The sequence below is a fragment of the Lucilia sericata genome, unplaced genomic scaffold, assembly GCF_015586225.1.
Source record: "Lucilia sericata isolate MDLA Ls3-8-SP2 unplaced genomic scaffold, ASM1558622v1 Contig000048F_arrow, whole genome shotgun sequence".
In the NCBI taxonomy this organism is placed as follows: Eukaryota; Metazoa; Arthropoda; class Insecta; order Diptera; family Calliphoridae; genus Lucilia; species Lucilia sericata.
The window spans coordinates 26,793-42,817 of NW_023994085.1; the positions used below are offsets into that span (position 1 = coordinate 26,793).

At 30.9% G+C, this 16,025-nt stretch overlaps 1 protein-coding gene across 2 annotated transcripts in view; it reads left to right on the forward strand.

Moving 5' to 3' along the window:
* LOC119615924 (tyrosine-protein kinase Dnt) overlaps positions 1–13,582 on the forward strand; it is a 37,030-nt gene extending 23,448 nt beyond the window's left edge. For both annotated transcript variants that reach the window (XM_037971964.1, XM_037971965.1), the window contains exons 6-9: positions 7,411–7,799; positions 7,920–8,060; positions 9,055–9,354; positions 9,620–13,582. In XM_037971964.1, coding sequence (XP_037827892.1) covers positions 7,411–7,799; positions 7,920–8,060; positions 9,055–9,354; positions 9,620–9,731 — 942 coding nt within the window. In that variant the 3' untranslated portion in view covers positions 9,732–13,582. The remainder of the gene's footprint in view (positions 1–7,410; positions 7,800–7,919; positions 8,061–9,054; positions 9,355–9,619) is intronic.
* The last annotated feature ends 2,443 nt before the right edge of the window (positions 13,583–16,025 follow it).

Sequence of the window (16,025 nt, forward strand, 5' to 3'; positions counted from 1 at the left end):
CAATGTATCACAAATTTTTAACTCTTCCAACTTCAAAACTATTTTCTATAATACAACCAACCTTCAGAAGTAACACCTAAAGCTTCTTCAATTCAGTTCGAAATGAAATTGCTTTAAATCTTTCTTAAATAACCTGTCATGCAAAAGCAAGAAATGCAACATAAATTTTCTGAAGCATTAAATTCAATGGAAAACTTAAATGAAATCAGACAGAGCAGAACTTGATTTTTTCTGATAAGCGTGTGTCACTTGCAGTCATAAATAAAAAAGCTAACAAGACAATCTGACAAACTGACAAACACATTAGGATAAGACAGCTACAATAACAACTACTACATACAATTACCACCCACAGGACAAAATACTAAAGCGTTACCTATGCAACCAAATGGAGCCAAGACCAAAGAGGCAACCAATATGATAAACAATGGAAACTAAAAACATAAATATGCACACATACACATACATATATTGCTATGAATGTATTTCAGTATGTCTAAATGCTCTCAAATGTCCTTTTTTCCTGTTGGTGGGTGATGTTTTTGTTATATGAACGCCTTATGGGACTAAGGACATGAAAACAATACTAAAGACATAAACACACACACTCTTACAAACTACACCAAGGTTAGAGGTGGTTAACAGCAAATATGATGATGAAAATGATGATGATGATGACGTTGTGACATTGTGATTTGATATGATGTGTCATACTTGATGTGACATACAAAAACAAAAAAAAAACATAACATCTCAGCAGCCATAGCAGCAGTTGTTGTTGTAGCACCATGTTGTTACTAACAATAGATACGCAAAATACACATTGATAACCAAACACGAATAAATGATTATAGATATAGATATCAGAAGCATGTTAAATGAATGAACCAACAGCCGAAGCCGAATAAATGAAGAAACGGATGAGTGAAGTAGCGAAATAACTGTCACGTGGTGCATAATGACAAATAAATTTGAAACTCTTGTCGAAACTTAGAAATACCACACCTCTACCAACACTACCCACAACACCAGCAGCATCAGTAGAAGCATCATTACCATTAACCCCTCCCCTGCTTATTTAATTTAAAGGCAACAATCGAATCTTCCAACTACAGTGACATTAACATCCCTCCTTCCTTCCTTGCTTGCTTGCTGTGTGTGTGTGTGTGTGTCTGTCAATGTATCGTGTTGTTGTCATTGTTATTACACAAACTTAATTATCGGTAAATCTAACCAAAAACATTTTGAAATTATGTTCTTGTGTTTAGAAAATATGCATGCTATTTATCATTAAATGATATCTCAGCATCTTTAATCACAATTATAATTAGTGAGCACACAGTCGCATACACTCACGTTTACATAGATACTACTATAAGGAAATCCTAATCCAGATACACATTCATGTTTTTGTTTTATTTTACTGCCTTGATTCTGTAATAAACTATACACTGTTTTTAAACATTTTTCCAATATTAGTTGTGTTTGTGTTGTTTGTAGTAATACACTACTAACAACAACAACAATAGCAGCAACAAATCATTAGCATACTTTTACACTTTGTCTTAGAAGTGGTAAAATTAGAAGACATCATTAAAATTTACTACCAAGTGTTGGTTTCTATTTTATTAGAACCATTTCCAAAGATAACTTTAAATCTTGGTTGACTCTAAAAGTGATCGCAAATTTTTATTCTGTGATCATATATGTATCATATAGAAGTGATCTGATATTGATTCCTAAGAATTTCCAAGAAACTTTTAAATGTTATTCATTCCTTTGACTCAAATTTCGTAGAAAAATAAAAGTGATTTACATACATTTGACTTTAGATTGTTTCAGATAAAAATTAAATTTTAGCGATTCATTCAAAAATCTAATTTTGACGCAATATCATGTCTGGTTTTTAAACAACATGGAATATTATATTTCCACAAACAGGTTAATAATACTATAAAAATTATCAAAATTTTATTCTTCTAATAAATCGAAATTTTGTGAGAAATTAAACTGATCGAAAATCAATTGACACTCAACGTTTGTCCATTCGTTGTCAAAATCTAAATTTTATACACATCTGTTGTCTAAATGTTAACAAACGTGGTAAGCTCTCTATTGGCAACGGATTGTTTGTCAATAGTATATACTTTGACAACGAATGTTATTGAAAAATTATAAATAGTTTGGTGTCAATTTGGTGCCAGGTACCTGATCGCAAATCGAATTCCCGAGAAATATTGATTTTAAATTTTTCAACCAAAGAAAAAATAAAATAAATATAAGTGATCACTGAGCTTCATGGTTTTAGCAAGACTAAAATGGACATTTAGATTTTCGTAAAAATTATCGCAAATCAAGTTTCCGAGTAAAAATTTTAAATTTTTCAAATATAAGTGATCACTGATCTTCATGGCTTTACCGAAACTAAAGTCGACTTTTAAGAATTGTTGAAAAATTGGGAGGAATCTTTCTTTAAAATAGACCCTTAGAATATATAATTCTAAAACACAAAACATTTAGAACTAATGTTAGTTTCCTTAGTTTACAATTTGTTTCCAATTTTTCAATGATTTGCTATTGGAACTGGTGTAGTAGTTGATTTAAGCAGCATAAAAATATATTTAATACTACAAAACACCTCGTTTACCTGTAAATCCTTTAAATAAAATTTAAGCTTTTACAAGCCAAAATACTCGTACAACAATTTTATAATTAACTATTTATACGGAGTGTATGTGTGTGTGTATATGTGAGTGCTTGTTGGTCGTCTGTGCTGGGAGATATTTGTGTGTTTGTGTCTAGTATCTGTGTATGTTGTTTATCACAACTACATGCCACAAGTCATCACCAATGCCACAAGTCATAGCCATGTGGCAACAGGAAGCAAGCAACTGCAGTGTGCAATACAGAGAAAAAGAAACAACAACAACAGCAAAATTAAAATATCCAGTTGTTAGACAATGTTATAGTGGTTTCTCTATCAGTTTTTATCATTTTTTTATCTTTTTATTATTGTTGCTGTTTGTCGTTGTTTTTATTATTTGTTAGTGTTATTCGGGTTATCATCATCAGCATCATCATCGTTAGTCAAAAGTTTTAATTACACTCCCGACCGTGTGCTAAATGAAAACACCACTAGGGAAAGGCTTCCAATTTCAATTTATTTATTTTGTTGCTTTGTTTTTGCTCTTTGGAATTTTCTATCTATTATTTTACCATAAAAGTCAGCAACAAAAGCACCAGCAGCTACAATAAAAACAACGCGTTTATTTTCTATATTGTGTTGTTGTTGTTGGGTCCTCGCACACTCTGCTGCTCTGCTTGTTTGGCATTTATTTGGTGACAAAGATTTATCACCAATTGCTACGATTCCTATTTTTTTACTTTTTTCCGTTTTTTGACTGTTGCTATACTATTCTCTGGTGAGTGCGTTGCTATTGCTGGAGTGTAGAGTGTAGAGTGTAAGTGAGTGTATGCTGCGGCGTTAGCGCCCCCTTTTGTATTAAAATGAACAAAAGATGCCGTTGGTTGTTGTGTATTGTTTCATTTTAATTGAAATTTTCTTCATTTCACCAACTATAAATTGTGATAAAGATAAAAACCAACAACAACAATAGCAATAGCAAAAGCTACAGCAACAACAACAAGAGCACTCATCATAGACTCGTAGATTGTAAGATGGTTAAATGAGTGGGATCTGTAGAGAAGTATTGGTTGATGATGATGACGAGAAGATGGCTGAAAAGTGCGGAGGTATAATAATGTCTGATATGTATAATTCCAGCAAAGCCTTTTGTTTGTAGTGCGCCCATACTCAAGCACAGATGCAAACAAATTCATGTAGAAATAGTTTGGGTATTGTTAAAATTTGCAACAATAACTATCACAAACAGCAAACTACAACAATAACAAAACAATATTATAAAAGCAATATGTAACAATCCGTAGCATACCACAATATTGCCACATCTTCTAGGAGTAAAATATCAACAACAGACCAAACTAAGAACACACAATAGTCATACTTGCGTAAGGGCATTGGAAATGGTATGTACTTTTCGAAACAAAGTTAATAGACTAATTCTTAGACTTGTCCGTATTTTAGACGATAGACTGGACAACAGACTAGCCCATATCATAGTGTCTTTGGACTAGTCTCTTGACTAGTGCATGGTTTAGTTTTTTGACTAGGATATAGACTAGTCTATTGTCCAGTCTATCGTCTAAAATACTGACTAGTCTATTGTCTAGTAAATATATGGATTATTATAAACTATGGATTTGTATATAAACTAAATAGGTCTATTCTTTTGACTAGTATATGGTGTGGTCTATTGATCTATGTATGTTCTAATCTTTCGATTATTCTGTTGACTGGTCTACAAACTAACCTAATTATATTTGGTCAAAATAAAGAGAGGTTATATGGCAAGGGCCTATCATTACTGATTTTGATAGAGGGATTTACGAATACATTTATTTGTTTATATATGAACTTTTTGACTTTCAAGTAATTTTCTGAAGGGTACTTTGTATGGGGGCTAAGGCCCGATCGTTACGAAAATCAGCAGTATCAATTAGAATTATATAAAATAAAATTTTGCCGATTTTTGAGGAGATGCTAAAATGTTTAACACAATTACGATTTCAAAAGCCCTATTTGTGGGTTATGGTTATATGGGGCCTAGGTGAAATAGTATTTACTATTTTCAAAAGGCTTCGTCCTTGGAATGTTTGTGCCAAATTTCATTAAATTAGCAGGAAAATTGTCACCTGTAGTTTGATTACAAGGTTTACATTGACGGTAAGACAGACGGACATCGCTAAATTGATCCAGAAAATGATTCTGAGCCGATTGGTACACTATGGCCAATATATGTATCTATGCATTACATACATCAGCATCAGTGTATGGTATAATAAGATTGATTTAAGAACGCAACATATTGTATTAATTCAAAAATGAGCTTGATTTGAGCTCGATTTGAAATTGATTTGAGAATTAAAAACATTCCAGCAAAAAGTGCAGAAAAGTTTTAACTACACAGAGGAAAAAACAAATATACACGCCTGGTACCAAATTGATACCAAACTGTTTATCATTTTTCAATAATATCCGTTGTCAAAGTATATACATACGTACGACAACACTATGTAATGTTGATAACATTGCAACAATTCGTTGTCGAAATCTAAATTTTATAACATCCGTTGTCTAAATGTTAACAAACGTGGTAAGCTCACTATTGACAAACAATCCGTTAGTGAGCAATAGTGAGCTTACCACGTTTGTTGACAACGTTGCGTTGTGAACACTACATAGTGTTGTCGTACATATGTATATACTTTGACAACGGATGTTATTGAAAAATTATAAACTCTTTGATGTCAATTTGGCATATTTCTTTTTCCCTCTATGTAATTAGTTATACTTGATAACATAAAGAGTACCCTACTATTGTAGAGTTCCGTTTATAACTGTCTTGATTTCCTAAAGAGAAAACTAATAATAATTCACTCTAAGAATATCGGCTTATTATAGGAACTAATCTTCATATTAGATCTTCAATAATAGTTCTTCCAAAAGTAACATGTATAGGTTAGAATTAACATTTTTAAATAATTGACTTGTAACCTTTTCAAAATAATGATATTAATTCAATTACATCCCACTTTATTCAATTAAACTCTAGGAAACTTATCACTAAACCCTCGTATATAGTAGATAGTTATCTTTGATAAAGTTATTGCTTACAGGCCCCTTTTTATTTGTAACGGCAGCAGTGGCCGTAAACGTTATTTTTATTATTTTTTATTCGAATTACTATAATTTGCAAGCGACTGGGTAAGTGAGTGAATGAATGGAGTGCGTGTGGGTTACAGATTTTCATTTGTCTGTCTCAATTCACAACTGTATAGTTGGTTAAGTTTGTAGGTTCCTTCCATTCAATATGTTTTTTTTTTGTTGCTTTTATTGTAGCTTTGTTTCTTTTATTTTCAACTCAACTCTGCTCTAATCGGTTTTCTGTTTTCTTTGCTGCCGGTAATGTTGTTGCTTTTGTTTTTTGGTATTTATATTATTATTTAGTCTACGTTCGTTTTGGGTCCTGTTTTTGATGCTTTTGTATGTAGTACGAACCAACAATAAATGATTTTTATTTCATTGTCATTGTCCTCTTACTGTTGTGATGAGGATGTTGAGCTGCTGCTGATGTTGCTTTAACTGGCAGTTTGGCTGTATGGCGGCTACTACGTTTACTTTCTGTCTGTCTCATTTGTTGGATAAAGTTTGAGGGACTAGTAGTTGTTGTTGTTGCCTGATTCGCTGGCTGGCTTCAAGCAATTGTTATTATTTTTGTAACAACTAAAGTCAACATAACAGGCGGGTGGGAATGTTGAGTAATTTGTGGCACAACACAAATAAATTGTCCATATTGTGGTCGTGTACTTTTTAATCGCAAATGAAAAAAACAACAGCAACAACTATAGCAACAACTACTATTGCACATTGTTAAGAAAACGAAGGCAAGGATAACAATAACAACAACGGTAATGTTGCTGTTGGTGCTGGCGCTGAAGAGAATGAAAAAGGGGAATGAGGTCGATTACAATAAAAAGCGATGACTTAAACTGAATGGTGTTGAAAATAATGATTATAGTCATGTTGCCGATTTTCGGTTGTTGCTGTTAGTGATGATATAGATGATGATAATGATGTTGATGACGACGATATCAGACATAAATGATATTTCTTACCACTCGTCAACTTAAGTTGGTCAACATCATTATTGTCAGCTTTAGCATCAACTTCATTATCATTTTGTACGTCATCGCCATCATTCTTTATTATAATTGTTGGTTGTGTATCCTTCTTTTTTTTTGGGTAGTTTTTATTGCTTCCGTTTAACATTTTGTGGCACATAGAACAACCAAACGAACCGAAGCCAGCAACCTACCAACTATTTTTGTCAATGTATTTGAACTGGAAAGGAGAGAGTGAGTAAGTGTTTGTGTGTCCAGTTGTATCAGAGTATTCCCTACTCCCATACCGTATTTGTGGTTAATACCAAAAACAACAATGACCAAAACAAGATTTATGAGTTAATATATTGAAGTGGTTATTTTAACTCTATAACCATGAGAGAGTAGATCTTTATTTTATGGACTACTGTCACACACTAACATCCCCAACCCACCCTGAAGCAGTTACTCAAGCTTTTGTGTCTAAATTTTTTTATTATATTTTATGCCACCACATAGATTTATTCCAGAGATTAACTCTTCATTTCAAATTAAATGTCAAGGGTAAATAAAAATGGTATTTAGATTATTGTGGCCAATATCACTTCATTTTATCATGATGTTAATATTTTGTGTTTAAATTATGTGTGTGTTTGTGTGTATTTTTAGGTCTATAGCATGTCTACACCCAAGTCCAGTCGAGGTAATGGCAGTATCTTTGGAGGAGCCAGTACAGCGGGTGGCAGTAGTGGAGATCCCAAGGAAAAAATGCGTCGTATACCCAATGTCCAACCAGGTACTTTGGAATGTGAACAACTGATAAAAGAAGGCACTTATGGTCGTATATATGCTGGTAAATTGGGTGATTCATGTGATGTTCTCATAAAAACCGTAGTGGATGGAGCTTCGCTAACACAAGTGGCCTGTTTACTGCAAGATGCTTCAATGCTAATTGGCATTGGCCATCAGAATGTTATGGCACCTATGCTGGCCAATACAGAGTTGCCGGGACCACCGGAAATCGCATATCCTTATCCCTCGAAAGGGAATTTAAAAATGTAAGTTATTGTTGAACTTGAAAACTATTTATTTAATATGGAAAATTTTTAAAGAAATTTTAGACAAAATTATAAATTTTTCGTTCAGTTTTTAATTAGATTTTGTATTATTGATTTCAGTTTCTTACAAAAGTCCCGTGAAATGAATGCTTCTTTAAGCACCCGACAACTAGTGGAGTTTGGCCTGCATGTTACCAAAGGTCTAGCTCATTTACACTCAGTGGGTATAATTCACAAAGATGTGGCCACCAGGAATTGCTAGTAAGTATTAAATTTTACACCATTTATCCACTTCAGAAAATTAACAAAAAAAGCTCTAAACATAACCAAAATATCATCAAAAGCTTTTTTACGTCTTTCAAAAAAAAAAATTTTCATTAAAAAAAATAGATTTTTCCCAAAAATTTAACATTTTTTAAAAAAAATTATTTTTACAATAAATGTTAGATTTATAAAATATTTTTATAAAAAATTTTATTTTTATAAAAAATTTTATTGTAAAAAAAAATTATTTTTATAAAAAAATTTTATTTCTACAAAAAATTTGATTTTTCATCGAAAAGTCAAAAATCTTTACAGAAAGTTATTTTTTTCGTTTAAAATTGATCTTTTCACCAAATAGTTTTCAAAAAGAGCTTTTTCCAGAAAGCTCTTTGCAAAGAAAGCTTTCTTAAGAAACGTTTCCACAAAAAAGTGTTTTAAAACAGTAATTTCTATCAAAAAGTTTTTTTTAACAAAAAGTGTTTCCAAAAAGAGATTTTTTAGAAAGCTCTTTACTGAGAAACTTTCTTAAGAAACATTTTCACGAAAAAGTATTTTAAAAGAAAACAAAAAGTAATTTTTATACCAAAAGTTTTTTCTAACAAAAATTTAATTTTTCAATTTCAAAAGTTAATTTTTTAATTTCAAATTAATTTTTCTCTAAAAAATTTGTACCAACTTTCCTTTTTATAAAAAGCTTTTTATGAGAAAACTTTTTCTGCAAAATCCATTTTGTGAGAAAACCGTTTTTAAAGAAATCAATATTTGTTTATGAAAAACTTCTCACAGAAAGCTTTTCTTTGCAAAACAGGTTTTTTAAAAAAGCCTTTTTTGAAGAAATGAATTGTATTTGTGCAAAAACTTTATTAGCACAAAAAAGCTTTTCACAAAACAAATGTCAAATTATTATTATTAAACAACAATTTTCCGAAAGATATTTGTTGAAAAAAGCTTTAAAAATATTTCAATCAATCTTCTTTCCCTTCCTCTCTAGTTTGGATTCTGATTCCTATGTTAAAATATGTGATAATGCCCTGTCACGTGACCTCTTCCCAGACGACTATCACTGTTTGTGTGACAACGAAAATCGGCCTTTAAAATGGATGGCTTTAGAGTCACTGCAGCAGAAAAATTTCTACAATCAATATTCGGATATTTGGAGTTTGGGTGTTTTATTTTGGGAATTGGCTACACTGGCTATGACGCCTTTTGAGGAGGTGGACATATTTGAATTGACTCCATATCTCTCGGATGGTTTTCGTTTATCACAACCCATCAATTGTCCGGATGAATTGTAAGTTCAGATGTTTTAAAAAGAAATTAAATTTTTCCAATAATTTTTTATTCTCACATTTAAATATTTAACAATTTACAATGAATTGCAAAGTTAATTAGAATGTTTCTTTTGTTAATTGAACTTTTATTAAACTTTTTAAAATTTCTTAATTTTTTGTAACCAATTTTTTTAAAAAACTATTAAAATATGCCAATTTATTAATGCTCACCCATGAGTTAATAATATTTCAAAATTTTTTTCTATATTTTTCTCTATATACTAGTTTTACCGTCATGTCCTGCTGTTGGCTGGTGGATCCCAAGCAACGACCGTCCTTTCCACAACTAATTGCATATTTACAGGATTTTTATGAAGATTTAAGTATGTACATATAAATCATTTTACTTTTAGTTTAGTTTTTATTTCAATCATAGACAAAAAAACTCAACAAATTTACATCAATAAAGACAGAAAAAAATCACTACAAACTTTGAAAGTTTGAAATGAACAAATGATGGGGGGAATATTAAATTTATTGTTGTTTTCTTTTATCAAAAAAAAGGACCTGAATATTTAAAAGTCCTTATTTTATAGAACTTAAACAAAACAAAAAGAAAGTGAACATTAAAAAATTAAAATAAAATAATTATAATAAAAATATATAGAAGATAGAGAGCCTCAGATAGTAGGGAATACAAATTTTCTCATTCAAAATTAAGGTTGATATATTTTGAAGTTACACTCAAATAAGTTGGACTCAAGCTCTGAAATGGTGCAAAACCTTTAATTTAAGACAGAGAAACGGTCACTTTAAAACGAAATATTTTGGAAAAAATCGACCCTAATTTTTCAAATGGTAGCATTTTTTGAGGTAATCTACGGTATGAACATTAATTTTAATAGTTAGAATATGTAAATAAATATTTATTAAAAATTAAGAAAAATGAAAATGATATTATGATTGTTATTGTATGAAATAAAATATAAATTATAAAACATTTTTAATTATAGTCAAATGAAAAGACAAATTTTCAGAATTAATTTATTTCATCATAAAAATAATGAAATTAAAAAAAAAGAAATAAATTATTTAATAACTAAAGAAAAACACTTGCAAGAATTAAGACTAATTATTACAAAAATAAACTAAATTTAAAAACAAAAAATTAACAAAGAAAATTATTGATTTTAAAACAGCAACAACAACAACTAAATATCTATATACAATTTAGGTTAGTTAAACAATTGAAAATTGAAAACAATTTGAAATGATTTTAAATGTTATATAAATAGAAAATCCATTTACTACTTGTACTTGTACTCATACTCGTAACATACTTATTACTTAAGTATTTAAATACTAGTCAAAAAAAAAAAAAAAGAAAAAATAAAACACAAATAAATAATTCAAGACACTTTTTGCTCTTTCTTAAGAAAAACACTTACAAAAAAACCAACAAAAACACACAATTATCAATAAGGTTTTAAAAATACATTTAAAAAAATTAAGAAAGCACGGTGGGCCGTAAGTTGTAAAATGAATATTAGAAAGCTTTTCTAAAGTTCGTGTTTTTAAAAAAGCTTTTTTAAACAAAACAAGTTTCGTTTTTATGAAACATATTCGAAAAATTAAACTTGAAAGCTTTTTTGGACTGTAAAAATGAAAAGTAGAATGCTTAGAATAAATTTAAAAGCTTTTCTTAACGAAATTGTTTTATAAAAAAGCTTTTCTTATAAAAAAAGTAATATTTCGATGTTTCGCCTTTATAAAAAATGTAAAAGCTTTTTTTGGTTAATGTGAAAAAGCTTTTTAGTGTTGTAGTAATAGGTCTCTCTTACTGAGTATTTTGGAAAGCTCTTCTTGGTAAATATTGAAAAAGTTTTTATTTTAAATGTATTAGTTGTGTCTAGCCGAGACTTTCTCAATAATTACTTGAATGTTTTAAAAATAAGAAGAACTTTAGATAGCACCAACTGTTGAACTGTTTGCCCTGCTAATGAAGTTTCCATGCTAAAAGCTGTGATTTAGTTATTTCAGAACACTTTTTGTTTTGCTGCAATTTTGGTCAATTATAAAAAGAGCTTAAAGCTTACCAAAATGGCATGAATCCTGTAAAATAAACCTAAGCGAAAATTAAAAAAAAAGTTCCGCTGGTTCAAATTCCGTAATATTTTCTACAGGGATTAAAAGCTCCTCAAAAATCTTGCTCAGATATAGTAACCCTTCGAAAAGAGATTAGAAACAAAAATGTGGAAAAAGCTTTTTAGTGGGAAAGTAATAGGTTGGTCTAAGCGACACTTTCTCGCCAATGTTCAAAATGTTTTAAAAAGTAAGAAGAACGTTTTTTTATTTATGTTTCAGTTTCCATACTTGAAAGCTCAGGAACCATTTTGTTTTATTAATTTTAATACATTTTTCAGCGTACATCCGGTGAAATTAACCAAAAACGCAAGTTAATAAGAAAGGTTTTTATGGGTCTAATTTCAACTAGAATTAAAATTTCTTCGAAATTTTGTCCAAATAAGCTTTATAATAAGGATCAGAAATTAAAAATTGCAATCAATTTTAACATATCTCAGGTTTCCCGACTTGAGAACTTCAGGACCTGCCTTCGGTGGATTAATGTGGTCCAAATTCAGAATTTAAACTCAAAACTTTCTAGAAATTACAGATTCAGAACTTAAACTCAAAACTTTCTAGAAATTAAAGATTCACTCACTGTGCGCTAGAGTGATATTGGAGGAAAGCTTTATGGATAGACCTATACCAAATTTTTGACAAGAAATCATTTATACCGGATTTAATTTTTATACACACTTATTTCAGAGATTTAATAATAACAAACCGTTTGAGGGGGCCTAATAAGAGGAGTAAACTTTAAGAGAAGCTTATAGCATAACAAAGAGGTCGTAAATTCGGTAAAACAAACCACAGAAACATATTTCACTGCTTTCATTTCTGTACTGCAATTAAAAGCTCTTCGATAAAACTGTTTAAATATGTTGAGTTTTTAAAAGAAAGATCAATAATATCAGACTTACTGTTTAGATATAGACGATTATTTTCCTTTTTTTCTACATTCCTCACTGTCGGTGAAGGTCTTAAGTATAAAGATCAACATCAACCGCAAAATAATCTTCGTCCCACTGTGCTATTTTAATAAGAAAACCTAAAACTCAAATACACTACTATGTAGTAAAGTAATCTAAAATGTTAAAACTCTTAATCAGTGTCAGTCAGTCAATGGTTGTTGGTTGTCTTGGTCTTGTATGTTCTTTTTCTTTTTTTTAGATTTTATTTCCATTTCAATGTCTCTTAGTTGACTCTCAAATAAAAATCGGTCTCGTAAATGTCTTTTGTTTAAAATGTTGTTTTCAGCAATTTGGTATTTCTATGTATTATTGTATGTGTAATGTTTTTCTCTATAAATCTGTGTAAAAGTAAAGTAAGTTTATTTGTGTATAATTGTGTATATAAATTATTTAATATGTTAGTAGTAGTGTGAATAGGAAATAAAAGAAGAAGATAGAAACAAACAAAAAAAAAACAACACTACTGCTGCATAAACAAATTGTGATTGTTAAACCATTGATTAAAACTTAAAAATAAAAACTAAAAAATACAGATGTAAAACTTATAACTACTACATAATAAAAAACAACAACTAACACTCCTACTAATACTAATAATAGTTACAATTACTACTAACAAAAACTAGAAAAACAAATAGAAAACTTTTTTTCAGTAAAAAAAAAATTCTATGAAAATGTGTAAAAATGTGAAAAACAAATTAAAATAAAACAAAAAAATAAGAAAACAAATGCATATACATACATATGTATGTATGTGTGTATGTTTTGTTTTCATGTAAACTAAAACCGCCCTCCTCCCTTTCTCTCTAAAATCTTTTAGTCTCACTCTCTCACTATAGTATTCCTTAACTAAATTTTATATATGTAAATGTAAATATCAAAAATATCTATATTATTCCTTTTTCTGTATGCGTGTATCTAAAACTGTTTGTATGTATGTAAGTGTAAAAAAAAAACGTATAAATGTTAATGTTGTCCTTAAGAAAATTTAAATTCAAGTAAATTTACAAGCAAATAAATGCATTTTCAATGAAGAACAAAAGAAAAAACTGGTAAAAATATATTTTTACTCACTTTGGGTTTCCATAAAATTTAACCTGCAACAACAAATAGAAAAAGAGATAAATAAAATTTTAATATAAAAAAACTGTTAAATGTGATGGTATTGTTTTTTTAATTTTTTTTTTTAATTTATTTTAAAACAAATTTAATGTAATTATTTATTAAATCAAATTATTTAAGAAGAAATAATAAACAAACAAACAACAAAAATCTCAGATATTATTAAATTTAAAAAGAAATAAATACTTACAAAGAAACAACACAAATTACATATAAAAACTGCTATTTGAAACAACAACAACAAAAACTATGTATATATTCAAGAGATATTTTACAATTTATTTAATAGACGACAAACTACAAAAACAAGAGCATTTAGAGTATTGGGGTTGACTTTTGATGAGATTTCTAAGAAAAATTTAATTTATTTTATATAATGTTTTCTAATGAATCATAATAATAAAGCTCTTTTAAATGTATTCTTTGCAAAATTTTTGGATTGATATAAATGAATTTAAAGCGAGCTAACAAAATAATTTCTAACTAAAACGCTTAAGGGCTGGCATGTTTAATATCAATAAATGGATCCTGAAGATATTTGGGGTTCTTTATTGGGTCGGAAAATTTGTTGTAGAAATTATTATTATTATGTCCTATGGTTCTTATGAGAAACAAACGAAACCACAAATTGTTTCCATTCAGATCTATTGAATGCTTTTTGTTTTATCTCCCTCCAGCTAAGACCGCATTGAGATTTGATTTGTCCTGCGCCTTAGCTTCTCATTTGATATTACCGCAGGCCAGAATATGCGTAAAATCCGTCGCAAGTATCGGTTTACAAAGACCTGCACTGCATGTAGATCTCCTGGAAATGTGTTCCAAGTCTCAAGAGTATGGATTCGACACAGGTGTTAAATAATTTTATTCTTGTGTTCAGAAAAATTATGGTTGATCTCCATATTGCGTTTATCAAATATCAAAAGCTTGATTGGTAATGATGCTACCAAGATAGCGAAAAGACGTAACGTCGTTCATTTGTCTTGTAGAAATACTACAACCTAAAGACAAGTTTCAAATATCTACTCTAAAGTTTCCTTGGCGACTGTATAGTGACAAGATATCGAAGTGCTTTACGTGAACACCTGTTGTGTTGGCCTTAGATTAGATTTGAGAGGACCCTTAGCACTGCGACCCTGTTTTGGATCTTTTGTGCGGCCCGTAGGTTCACCATAACAGGTTTAAATCACGTATGAAAATAACGGGTTTGATTGGTGAGAGGTTGAATATATCCTTCGGGGCTAGTTATGCAGCACCTAAGTTTCTTTCTCGGCGAGTCCTTAGTGTAGGACAATATATGTTCAGCGGTTACCTCCTGGCAGCCACAAAATCTGCTTAGCTTCGATTTGGTGTTTCCTAGGATGAATTGATGATATTTGAGACCACAGTGTCCCGTGAGTACTTCCGTTAGTATTCTGAGATCTCTTTTGTTAAGCGATAGCAAATTTTGGGATTTTCTCCTTGATAGCGTAATAAAGCACTTTGTCTGCCGTCGTGTTGGCCTTATTTCAGGGTGGTATTTCTCCAACCACTGGGTGAGCTGACTAGACGACTCCGCACCGCCCCTTTGTGTTTATTACATGCCGCTGACCGGTTTTTGTACATGGTTCTGCCGGTCAATGTCCAGGCACTTTGTTCAACTACTCGAGCTATTTAATTTCTGATTATTGCTATGACATTGCTTAACTTCCGAGATGGAAAAACATCACTTCCGTTTATAACACGCACCGTTTATAACACCTAGAAGAAACAGCACCTGGAGAATTATTCGACAGACCAAAACACGATTCCATCAAATAAGCCCAGGACGTTTGTTAAGACACCTCTCATTTATCAATATTCAACCGAGCACACATCTCATTCATTGGACACACTTATAGAGAACAACATTCGACACACTCACTGTATCAATGCATTAACACCAACTCATTTCCAACGATTAGTCTCACATTCACTCTTCTGTTGACTTCGAAAACAGCAACGCACTTATCACGAATTCACCGTGCATCAGTCTTTTAACCGACATTCTCTTCCCGCGAATTTGGGTTTAAACCACAGCCACCAAGTGCACCCCGAATAGACCTCTCCAATAACGACGACGAGACAAAGTGCCAAACTCTGACCTGAAAGCTACCGGTTCCCCTGGCACCAGATTATGTAGTTCTCTGGTTCGACCCCATGTCAAATTATTCTAATGAAAAGGTTGAGGATACATTTGATCACGACTAGTTTATAGACCCGGCAGACTAGAGATACTGGTAGCACCTCTTTTCCCCGGGCTTGCAAACCAACCAAGATGGGGTTATTCATCAAGGTAACATGCCTCGGGGGGTCGGGCGTTCTCACCTGGGGACATTTGGATAACGATTGTCAAAAAGTATGACTAACTCGTGCAATACGCGGGATAACTAAAAACTTTATCTTTTCCAGTATTACCTCAGTGGTTGATTAAAATTCAAAAAAAAGTTATCCAATAA